The 12,579-nt window shown below is 43.4% G+C and overlaps 1 protein-coding gene across 3 annotated transcripts in view; it reads left to right on the forward strand.

The window, feature by feature from the left end:
* Window positions 1-12,579, forward strand: part of TRIM36 (tripartite motif containing 36) — a 344,127-nt gene that overhangs the window by 186,127 nt on the left and 145,421 nt on the right. For all 3 annotated transcript variants that reach the window (XM_029571457.1, XM_029571466.1, XM_029571476.1), the window contains exon 6: window positions 4,095-4,348. In XM_029571457.1, the coding sequence (XP_029427317.1) occupies window positions 4,095-4,348 (254 nt within the window). The remainder of the gene's footprint in view (window positions 1-4,094; window positions 4,349-12,579) is intronic.

Here is a 12,579-nt window from a genome sequence, read left to right on the forward strand (position 1 = left end):
GGGATAGATTAACAATTTCTAACTGGAGAGCAGTGCATGTAAGCAGAGAGTAATTGCTTACATGGTAAGAATTATATACAATTTACACAGTGGAGTCGATTAGGCAAGTTATATGAGAGCGCAGTTAGCAGAAAACTGAACATACTTTTGAAGATAATGGTCCAAGATCACAACTGACAAATGAGATCTGCAGATAATATGCAGAGATATCAACCACATTTTCAGTCCTTACTGCCACAGATGCTTTCCAAATTGCATCATCCTTGGACAGATCAACTACAAATTCTCAACCAAAAAGTAAGAATTCCACTATACGCAAGGGCAATCAAACCTGTTTCACAAAAGGAAAAGGGGCAGGATTATATTCCAAATATTTCTTAATTCCAAGAAAATCAGATTGTGTTTGTCTGAATCTGGATCTTGAAAAAATACATTTTATTGCTAAAGCAGAAAAATTTAGGATGAATTCCCTAGGTACTATGTTCCCTGATCTGGAAAGAGATTGGTTAACACTAGATCTCAGTGATGCCTACACTCACTTTTCTATTCACAAAGTACATGGGAAGTTCCTACATTTCTATCTCAATGGCCAACATTACCAGTAGAGTCCTTCCATTCTGCCTGGCAGCAGCTTCAAGAGTATTCACAAAATGCCTAGCAGTAGTTTCCTATACTTTGCTTACATTTTCTATACTGGCTTACATTTAGCACATCCTGCAAACAATCTAGGGTCACTCTCTTTCATCGTGGAAACCTTACAAGTCCTAGGTTTCATTATAAACTGGGAGAAGTCCCAACTCACACCATCTCATCATTTGGGGTTTATAGGAGCAATTCTGAACACAGACAGGAAAAGTATTTCTACCCACATAAAGGCTGAACGCTTTGGTGTTTATAGTCCAAGAACTATTAGCAAAGCAGTGGGTATCAGCAAGATATTTCATGAAAATGTTAGGTCATATGGCAGCTACAGTGTGGCATTTCGTTAGCCCATTTTAAAGATGAGATGAACCTAATGGCATTTAGATTCATTGGAATAAACATTAGGATCAGTTGTTTCACAAGATTCAACTAATAGACAATTGAAAATACTCCTTGAAATGATAGACCTGGCCAAGAAAGCACCTGTGTGGCTTTCCCTTCCATCCACCCCAGATTCAAAAGGTTTTAATGGATGTATCCACTTGAGGATGGAGAGCACATATAGGCACCTTATGTACCCAAGGAGTTTGGATATATTGGGAACAGAACTCCATATCAATGTGTTGCAACTAAGAGCAATATTCAGTGTTGAATCTTTTGAATTATGGCTAAAGAACTTAACAGTCCAGATTCAGACAAAGTAGCAATGTTTTTTTATAAACAAGCAAGGAGGAGCAGATTCAGGCTCTTAAAATGTGGGCTTGGGCCATTCTAAGAAACATAGTTGCCTGCAGTAGCTCTTCCTAGGAGAAACAAATTATTAGCAGATGCTTTAAGTAGTCATCTTCGATGTCGCAAATGGTCACTTAATTACATTATGCTAAAGAGAATATTTAGAACCCCAAGCATAGATCTGTTTGCATCTCCCAACCACAAACTTCTGGTTTACTGTTCAAAGAGGCCAGCACAGGGATCCCTAGCTCCAGATGCTGTTGCAGTATCCTGGAGGGAAATATTCATGTATGTCTTTCCACTGACACCTCTTATTTCAAGAATGTTATTGAAATTGAGAAAAGATAGCTCCCTTATGAGGAAAGGCTAAAGAGGTTAGGACTGTTCAGCCTGGAGAAGATACTGCTGAGAGGGAATATGATAGAGGTCTGTGAATCAGTTGTTTACTCTTTCAAAAATACAAAGACTTGAACTCTCCATGAAGTTAGTAAATAGCACATTTTAAACAAAGCATAGAAAATATTTTTTCACTTGATGCACAATTAAGCTTTGGAACTCATTGCCAGAGGAAATTACTTAGCTGGGTTTAAAAAAGGTTTGGACAAATTCTTGAAGGAAAAATCCATGAACCATTATTAGCCAGGCAGACTTGGGAAAAGTCATTATTTATCCCTGGATGCTAGCATCATGAGATCTAACTACTATTTTGGATCTTGTCAGGTACTTGTGACCTGGATTGGCCACTTGTAAACAGGATACTGTTACAAAATAGCAGGAATTTCTCTTCAACAAAGTGTAAACGCTCATCAGCTGAGGGCAAATGCATCTACAGTAGCATTTTGTTGTTCAGCATCTTTACAGGGCATCTGCAGAAAAGCTACATGGTCCTCCATTGATACATTTACTGTTTACTGTACATAAACATTGTTTATAAGAATATTCTCATAGAGACAGTAGTTTTGGACAGGCTGCACTGCGCAACTTATTCAAATAGCAGCTTCAACTAATCTGATTTCCTTTTAAAGGAGTGTATAGCCGACATTGATTGTTTTTTTTCATATTCTATTAAGCAGTTCTGAGCTTGGGAGTTCCCACTTGTGTGGCTGTTTGTCTGCTCTCAATGGAGAAAGCAAGATTGCTTACCTATAATGGATGTTCTCTGACAACAGAACAAATGAGCTACACAATTCCTCCCTCCCTCCTCCCTGTCTTGTTGAAGCTTAACTAGGAAAGGAACTGTGGAGACTTGTGGAAAATCCTGTGCATACTTAAACTTTTAAAATTTGCTGTAACCTGGTGACGACAGGGAATACCATTTGTGTGACTGATCTGTTTTATCCTCTGAGAACAGCCATTATGGTAAGTAATCTCACTATTTTTCATTATATATGTGTATCTTCTAGTTAAAACGGTTCATTTAAGTTCAGTTATTTGCCAAATGGCACTAAAATATTTTCTTTTGAGAAAGCACCAATGTGTTGAGAATTGATATTTATCTGCCATCTTTGTCTCTCTCAAAGCCTGAAAATTATATGCTTTTTGTCTTATAAATCAGTGGTCCCCAACCTTGTCCTGGGGACCCACCAGCCAGTCGGGTTTTCAGGATATCCACAATGAACATGCATGAGAGAAAATTTGCAAGTTATGGAGGCAGTCCCTGCAAATTTTCTCTCATGCATGTTCATTGTGGATATCCTGAAAACCCGACTGGCTGGTGGGCCCCCAGGCCAGGATTGGGGAGCACTGTTATAAATATATTTTGTGCATTCACAGAAATGGAAAAATTTGAGTTGAGTACTCAAATTTCCCTGATAAACCTGGCATAATCCACCAGAGTTTTCATATATTTTTAGGTGTCAAAATATCAACCGAACTGTAAAGCCAATTATGCTATGTATAATCTCAGATGTATAATAGTTTTTAAAATAGCAGACTGAAATCTTTTTGCATGTTATAATCCTAATTCTAGCATAGTTTTGTAGCAAACCTATTATGGTCTGATCGTCTTTATTATAAAGAGGAATTCCTATACAATATATAGAACTTTTCTAAGGCCAAAACAACTTTCAAAATTAATTATTGTCTCTAATTTTTAAGAAGCTGTAATCTAGCCTCTAGAGAACTGCTGGTCTGTATTTGAGAGCTCAGAGAGCCTGGTGGGTTTCAGCAGTGGATTTAGAGGCTTGCTGGGGAGGAAATGTTCTTAGCCTGACTGAGAATGGAGCAATTATTTACTACTGTAGATCCTTTGCTAGTTTATTTAGTAGTGCTGTACACACATTGCCGAGTATTTCAAGAAGGCCAGCATTTTTTGGAGAATTATAAGTTTGGCTTTGTTGGAAGGCCCATTAAAGATGATGGCACACAGTGAAGTTTTTTTCATTTTTCTACCTCAAATTGAAATATGTGCTAAGAAGAATCCTCTTTGGCTCCTGTCAGTTCTCTTTCAAAATGTTAATGTTTCCTTCTACCAGGTAACTATTACATTGAGGATAAATCTGACATGAACTGAATTCAGGATGTAGATTATTTCCCTACCTCCCAAACAATTGATTCATGTAGTGGTGGTTCTGATATGCTTTAGGTGAACATGAATATTTTAGCTCACTTTAAATTCTGAAAAGACTGGATTCACTGGTTCTCTTCTGTAGAGTGAGGGGTCTTAAATGTTTTTTTGATTCTTGAAAACTATTTCAGATTTTACTGTTTGCATTCCATAGTGTAATGGAGACAAAGCAGAAGAAGAAGCAACTGGCAACTTTGAGAAGCTGTTTAATGTTTTGGAGGAACGGAAGGCTTCAGTTATCAAGTCAATTCGTAATACTAAGGCTGTAAAACTGGACAAACTACAAAATCAAAAGGAGGAATTTCAGGGTCTACTAGAAAACAATGGTCTTGTGGGATATGCACAGGAAGTTCTAAAAGAAACTGATCAGTCCTGCTTTGTTCAAACAGCAAAAATTCTCCATGTCAGGTATATAATCTTAATAGTGAGAGATGATTATAGCTTTTGTTTCTATTATGCAGCTCTGTTTTAATTGAGAAAAATGAGCTCAAGTAGCTAAACTGTAATGCATTTCCTACATGGATGCCTTAATATTTGCTTGTTTCAAACCATCAGTACTATGTTTTAACTAATTTAATTATCTGATTTTTATTGTCTTCATTTTGTTTAGTTTATTCTCACAGGACAAGCAGGATGGTAGTCCTCACAAATGGGTGACATCACAGGATGGAGCCCAATCACGGAAAACTTCTGTCAAAGTTTCCAGAACTTTGACTGGTTCCTACTGGGCATGCCCAGCATGGCACTAACCCTGCAGCCTACAGGGGTCCCCCTTCAGTCTTCTTTTTTCCGCGCAGCAGTAGCCTCGCGGTAAAGGAGCTCTGCAGAGATTCCTGACAGGAATTTTCTTCACAGAATTACTAAAAGTTAATTTGCCCCCACAGGGGTCCCTCCTTTAACTTTTTCCAGACCGCGGTACTCTGGTAAGCTTTTACCCGTTTTCCGTCTATTACCGTCGAGTTTGGCCCTCGCGGCCTACTGGCCGTCGACCGTACCGCGGCTCGATTTTTTGCCATGGCGTCTGGGTTCCTTCGGTGCCCGGACTATACTCGCACCATGTCCATCACAGACCCCCATAAAGTCTGTGTTCTGTGTCTAGGATGCGAGCACGATGTCTTGACTTGCACCAAATGAGCCCTAATGACACCAAAAGGTCGCAAGGCCAGAATGGAGAAGATGGAACTTCTCTTCCGTGCTCAAACCCCGACTCCATCCATTGCATCGACGTCGTCAGAGCCGGCACCGTCAACTTTGCGCCAGCATCGACCACCGGCAGGTGACCGCCCGGCATTGATGACTTCTCGGCCATCGACACCCTCTACTCCCCCTCAAGTCCGAGGGGATCGAAGGGAGAAACATCGGCACCGAAAGACTCAGACCATCGAGGGAGCAAAATCATCGACCTCGCCATCGTCCGAGCCGCTCTCAAAGAAACCCCGTCCAGAAAAGGCACCGACCATTTCTGCGACTGGGTCACTGAGGCAACCCTCACCCGACAGGGGATCGGGAGCTGCGACTCCGCCTTTAATGTTGGTCCCTCCGGCTATGCCTCTGCCTCCTTCTGTTCCGGAGCCGGGGCTGCTTGCTCCAGGTCTCCGAGAAGAACTGGACTGGATGGTTCAGGAGGCCATCGACAAGGCGATGCAATGACTCCAGGTTCCTCCGGCACAGACACCGGTACGGATTGCGGAACCCACCACCGACCCGATTCCGGCAGTGTTGGCATCGCTGCTCTCCAGGATGGAAGCGCTCATTGCCGCTTTTCCACTGGTGGATCCTGGGTCCCCGATGGCGCCGGTGCCCTCCTCGCTTACATTGTCATCGGGAGGAGAAACACCGTTCCGCCTCCCTCCATCGGGAGTTCTGCCTCAGCCATCGATGCCGATACATCCCTCACCACCGATCCAACCATCGGTGCCGGTGCCTTAGATGCCTTCATCGGTACCTCCGATAATTCCTCAGATTCCTTCAGAGCCTAGACCAGGACCTTCAGGTATTCCACCACCCTGTCCCCCTCTGATTCCTAGAGGGATAGGTGCTGATCCCTACGACACTTGGACTGATGATTCCTCTCCAGACACCGATGATTTACCTTCACCACCTTCACCCACTGAAAGTAGGAAGCATTCTCCTCCAGAGGACCTCTCCTTTATACATTTTGTGAAGGAAATGTCTGAATTGGTCCCCTTCCAATTGCAGACTGAACAGGATGATAGGCACCAGATGATGGAGTTACTCCAATTCCTAGATGCCCCCAAGGTAATAACCTTCATTCCTATCCACCAGGTTCTTCTGGATCTCCTGAAGAAGAACTGGGAACATCCAGGCTCCATTCCTCCAGTCCACAGGAAAGCTGACACTACCTATTTGGTGCAGTCAGCTCCAGGCTTTCAGAAATCACAATTGGATCACCACTATATAGTGGTGGAGTCTGCACAGAAGAGAGCAAAGAGATCAAAGCCTCACTCCTCTGTTCCCCCTGGCAGGGAACAAAGGTTCCTAGATGCCATAGGTTGCCGAGTCTTCCAAGGGTCAATGCTCCTCTCTCGGATTGCCGCCTATCAGCTCTATATGACCCAATATAACAGGGTCATTTTTAAGCAGATACAAGACTTCTCAGATACCCTACCTCAACAATTCCAAGATCAGCTTCAAACCCTAGTAAACAAGGGTTTTGAGGCAGGCAAGCATGAGATCAGGACATCTTATGACATCTTTGATACTTCTACTAGAGTATCTGCAGCTGCTATTTCGGGAAGAAGGTGGGCCTGGATCAAGAAGGTCAGAAGACCTTCTCCCGGAAGTACAAGACAGGTTATCCGACCTGCCTTGTGTCGGAGATAATCTGTTTGGCGAACAGATTCAACGGACGGTGGCGGAACTTAAGGACCATCATGAGACCCTAAGACAGCTCTCTCTGATGCCTTCCGACTATTCTTCTAAGCAGCCCTTCAGAAAGGACTCTAAAAAGTCTGTCTTCCACCCAAAGAAGTCCTATCCGCCACCAGCCAGATCCCATGACACTAGACCTTATCAAAAACCACAGTCTAGTCAAACACGTAAACAAAAGCTTCAAGCAGCTCCTCAACCAGGGCCTGCTTCAGGTTTTTGACTTCCACCTAGAGAGCAGCAGCCAGATTCCTCTGCCTCACATACCAGTGGGAGGTCGATTGTGCCACTTCCACAACATATGGCACTCAATCACCTCAGACCAATGGGTACTGGCAATAGTACTGGCAATAATTGCTCAGGGTTACCATCTGAACTTTCTCTCCCTGCCTCCGGACTCCCCACCTCTACTGAGGTGGAGGACATCCGATCACTCCATTCTTCTGGATCAAGAGGTCTCCCTCCTTCTCCAATCCAAAGCAATAGAACCTGTACCATACTCTCAGCAAGGCCTAGGGTTCTATTCCCGGTACTTTCTAATCCCTACGAAATCGGGAGGCGTTCGTCCTATTCTGGACCTACGGGCCCTCAAGTACCTACAGCAAGAGAAGTTCAAGATGGTAACCTTGGGCTCGCTTCTCCCTCTTCTACAAAGAGGAGACTGGCTCTGCTCTCTAGACCTCCATTACGCATATACTCGTATTGCGATAACTCCATCTCATCGCAAATACCTGAGGTTTTTAGTAGGCCCCAAGCACTATCAATACTGAGTGCTTCCATTCAGCCTAGCGTCTGCGCCATGAGCCTTGACAAAATGCCTCGTAGTAGTTGCAGCCTTCCTCAGAACCCAAGGTGTTCACATCTACCCCTACCTAGACGACTGGTTAGTCAGGGCTCCCACTCAGCAAGCTGCTCTGTTGTCCCTCAATCTAACTTTACACACCTTAATTTCATTAGTATTTCTCGTCAACTACAACAAATCTTATTTAGTCCCATCTCAAACCTTGTCATTCATTGGGGCAGACTTGGACACCTTGCAGGCAAAGGCTTTCCTGCCTCGACAGCGAGCACTAACTCTCGTGTCTCTTGCTCACCAGCTGCAGTCTCAGCACTCTTCGACTGCACGCCAATTTCTCATCCTCCTGGGACACATGGTGTCCTCAGTCCACGTCACACCAATGCCCCGCTTGTCCATGAGACTCATGCACTGCACTAAGTTCACAATGGACTCAATCCATTCAGCCCCTGTCGACTGTTGTCCACGTCACCGTCTGTCTCTTGCCTGGTGGAAAAATCAGATCAATCTCCTCCAGGGCTTGCCTTTCCAGGCTCCAGACCCTCAAATAACTCTCACCACCGACGCTTCCAACCTTGGCTGGGGAGCCCATGTGGCCGATCTGCAAACACAAGGATCCTGGTCTCCAGAGGAAGCCAAATACCAAATACATTTCCTGGAGCTTCGAGCAATCAGATATGCTCTCAGGGCTTTCCAGGATCGCCTCTCAAACCAAGTCATCCTGATTCAGACGGACAACCAGGTGGCCATGTGGTACATCAACAAACAGGGAGGCACAGGCTCCTTCCTTCTGTGTCAGGAAGCTGCGCAGATATGGGTGGAAGCTCTCTTCCATTCGATGTACCTCAGGGCCACCTACTTGCTGGGAGTGGACAATGTGTTGGCAGACTAGCTGAGTCGCATCTTTCAACCGCACGAGTGGTCTCTCAACCTCTCGGTAGCAAACTCCATCTTCCAACAATGGGGATATCCTTGGATAGACCTTTTTGAATCTCCTCACAACTGCAGAGTAGAGAACTACTGCTCTCTCATTCGCAGCAAATGCTCTCAGCCCAGAGACGCATTCTCCCTCTCATGGGCAAACGGACTGCTCTATGTATTCCCTCCGCTTCCTCTTCTCTTGAAGACTCTCGTGAAGTTACGTCAGGACAAGGGAACCATGATCCTGATAGCACCTCACTGGCCACGCCAAGTGTGGTTTCCAATACTTCAGGATCTCTCCTTTCACAGGCGCATTCCCTTAAGAACGGACCAGCTTCTGATCACTCAAAACGACGGCTGCCTATGCCATCCCAATCTTCACGCCTTGTCCCTGACGGCATGGATGTTGAAAGGTTAATCCTTCAGCCACTTAACCTTTCTGAACCAATTTCCCGTGTCTTGATTGCTTCACGGAAGCTTTCCACGAGAAAATCTTACTCTTACAAATGGAAAAGGTTCACGTCATGGTGCTCTTCTCAGTCCCTTGACCACTTTTCCTGTCCAATCACGAAGTTTCTGGACTATCTCTGGCATCTATCAGAGTCAGGTCTTAAGACTTCTTCCATCAGAATGCATGTCAGTGCGGTAGCTGCCTTCCATAAAGGTGTTGGGGATGTCCCTATATCAGTACAACCCCTTGTAACACTTTTTTGAAGGGCTTGCTCCACATCAAGCCTCCATTACGTCTTCCGGCCCCTTCTTGGGACCTTAATCTGGTTTGAGGTTGGCTCATGAAACCACCATTCGAGCCTCTTCACTCTTGTGAACTTCGACATCTCACATGGAAAGTGATTTTCCTTATGGCTATCACTTCAGCTCTGAGTTAGTGAATTACAGGCCCTAGTTACCTATCCGCCGTACACTACTTCTGCAGGACCGGGCGGTACTCTGCACTCACCCTAAATTCTTACCTAAGGTTGTTTCGGATTTTCATCTCAATCAATCCATCGTACTACCTACCTTTTTTCCCAGGCCCCATGCCAATCCAGGAGAACAGGCTCTGCATACCCTTGACTGTAAACGGGCTCTAGCGTTCTACCTACACCGTACAGCTGCCCACACGGAAAGCACTCGTTTGTTTCTTTCCACCTTAACAAGTTAGGGAAGCCTCTGGGTAAGCAGACTCTCTCCTCCTGGTTGGCGGACTGCATATCATTTTGCTATCAGCAAGCGGGTATTCCATTTCAAGACCGTGTTAAAGCACACTCTGTGAGGGCCATGGCGACTTCAGTAGCACACCTGCAATCGGTGCCGCTTCCTGACATTTGCAGGGCTGCCACCTGGAGTTCTCTCCACACCTTTGCAGCCTACTATTTCTTGGACAAAGCCGGAAGACTAGATTCCATCTTTGGCCAGTCTGTCCTTCATAACCTATTTACAACGTGACGTACCAACACCCTTCTGCCTGCCCAGTGGGGTTCAGGATGCGCTCTACCAAATTCCACCCCAGTCGTTATGCCTGTTGCACGCCTTTGGGTACATTTGGTGTATGTTCGGACATCCTCAGCTTGGTACTCACCCATATGTGAGGACTACCATCCTGCTTGTCCTGTGGAAAGCAAATGTTGCTTACCTGTAACAGGTGTTCTCACAGGACAGCAGGATGTTAGTCCTCACGAAACCCGCCCGCCGTACCCCGGTGTTGGGTTCGTAACGTTTTATTTTATTTTTCGGCACTGCCTGTAGCTTTTAAATAAGACTGAAGGGGGACCCCAGCTGGCTGCAGGGTTAGTGACATGCTGGGCATGCCCAGTAGGGGCCAGTCAAAGTTCTGGAAACTTTGACAGAAGTTTTCTGTGATTGGGCTCCATCCTGTGATGTCACCCATATGTGAAGACTAACATCCTGCTGTCCTGTGAGAACACCTGTTACAGGTAAGGAACATTTGCTTTATAGTTCTTTCAAAATGGATCAGAGCAGAGGTAAATTGCATAGGCTAACGGCTATCTTTTGAGGAGATACTGGTATTTGAAGTATTTTAGAAAATTTAGTGCAATGCAGATCTTCATCAGACCACATTGATATATCTACAGTTGTAAATATTGTACAAACTCCTTAACATTGGACTCTGGGAAGGCCTTTTAAAAAAATTTTTGTCACAATAGAGTGGCACATTTTGTTCCCCAAAAAAGTAACTATAACGAATATAGCAAGAAAAGAATAAATGGAACCAAGAATCAGATAAGCTATTTTGAAGAATCTGGAAAGTACTGCTGCTTTAAACTAGCATTTTGTAATCAAATTATTTTCCATTCTCTTATTTGTCTCCTTGGCATGTGTGATCTATTTTTCCCGATTTGCAGCTGGTGGTTCCCTTCCATTACTATTGATGGTTGAGATTGGGAATAGCAAAGATCACCTAAGATATGAAAATATGCTTCCAGTGAGTCTCTGAGTTGAGGTGTCTAACAGATCTTGGAGGTTCTGTACTGTCTGTCACAATAGTATAGTATTTATCTAAAAAACGTATGTTACACATATAAGAAATTGCCATGCTGGGTCAGACCAAGGTTCCATCAAGCCCAGCATCCTGTTTCCAAGAGAGGCCAAACCAGGCCACAAGAACTTGGCAATTACCCAAACACTAAGAAGATCCCATGCTACTGATGCAATTAATAGCAGTGGCTATTCCCTAAGTTAATTTGATTAATAGCCATTAATGGACTTCTCCTCCAAGAACTTATCCAATGTTCATGGTGGAGAAAGGAAACTGCTGCAAATGTATTGTCTTTTTATGTATTTGAATGAGGTTGTAGCATAAAAGCCAAGACAAAAGGAGGCCTAAGGAGAATGAAAGGGCACAAATAAGTGATTCTGCAACAACTGAATTTTATTATAAAGTGGATTAGGTAGAGCTGTTTGTGGAACAATATTTATTCAAACAATGGTCACACAGTAAACCAAAACACGACTGACACACAGTGGAGTGCAATTGAAAATACAAGCACATTAAACAGAGAAACAATCAGTTATTGCATGATTATAACATCAATGGGATGATATACTCATCAAAATCAATAAAAACAGAACATTTGACAATGTATACAGAGTAATAGAAGAAGAATTAAACATCCCAGTTTTATTTGTATCTTTTGCAAGCACTTGAGTTTTGTTGTCTTTTAAGCATAACACTTTACCTAAGAGACATTTTTGAGCCACTTTGCTAGCAGCACATCTTTGGCAAGTTCTTTCTTATGATTTGCTTCTCCAGTGCTAGGATTTTGCTTATAGCTATTAGCATTCCTGCTTGCTTATTTTATTTCACATTTCATTTGTTTCTAAAGCAAAGTGAGCCCCTTTGTATTTGTGTCTATTTCTAACAGCACTTTTATGCTTTTGCTTAGTGCTCTTTAAATTGGCTCTTTAATTCCATCCTTGGGGTTCTATATGTTTTCTACAAGCCTCCTTTTAAGTTTTGAAATGTACCTTCTGATTCTAATATTTCTTATGTATTAACTCTGCATAGAGTTTGTCTGACATCTTCTGATTAATTATTGATTTTTGTATATACTAGCCCCATCCTTGTTATAATTGTGTAGCTGCTGATCATTTCTACTTCTTGGACAAGCAGCATGAAGTCCGTCCCATATGTATGTGACCTAATCCAGTGTCCAGGACAGAACATATGCTAACTAGAGCTTAAAAAATGAAGCCTTAGAAGGCTTTTCTGCTGGATGTACAACTGGGCCCCATACAACTATGTTCTGCAAGGCCCCCTTAATAGTCTTTCATAGAAGAAGGCAGATGTATTTCTGCGTCAGGAAACCATTTTGGTCACAAGCTCCCTCTGTTTGCTTTTTTTTGCTTAAAATCTTTTTTCCTACTTCATCCTCAATTACAGAGGTTTTTGAGGTATTTGTTTTGGCTACTTTTTTTTGTTTTTTTTAATTCTTACCAAGTTAGTTTTCCCCACAGTGGATGACTAGAACCACAGGGTTCAAATAGTTTCCTATCTATAACAGAAAGATGTCTA

This window comes from Rhinatrema bivittatum, chromosome 1 (assembly GCF_901001135.1).
Source record: "Rhinatrema bivittatum chromosome 1, aRhiBiv1.1, whole genome shotgun sequence".
Classification (NCBI taxonomy): domain Eukaryota; kingdom Metazoa; phylum Chordata; class Amphibia; order Gymnophiona; family Rhinatrematidae; genus Rhinatrema; species Rhinatrema bivittatum.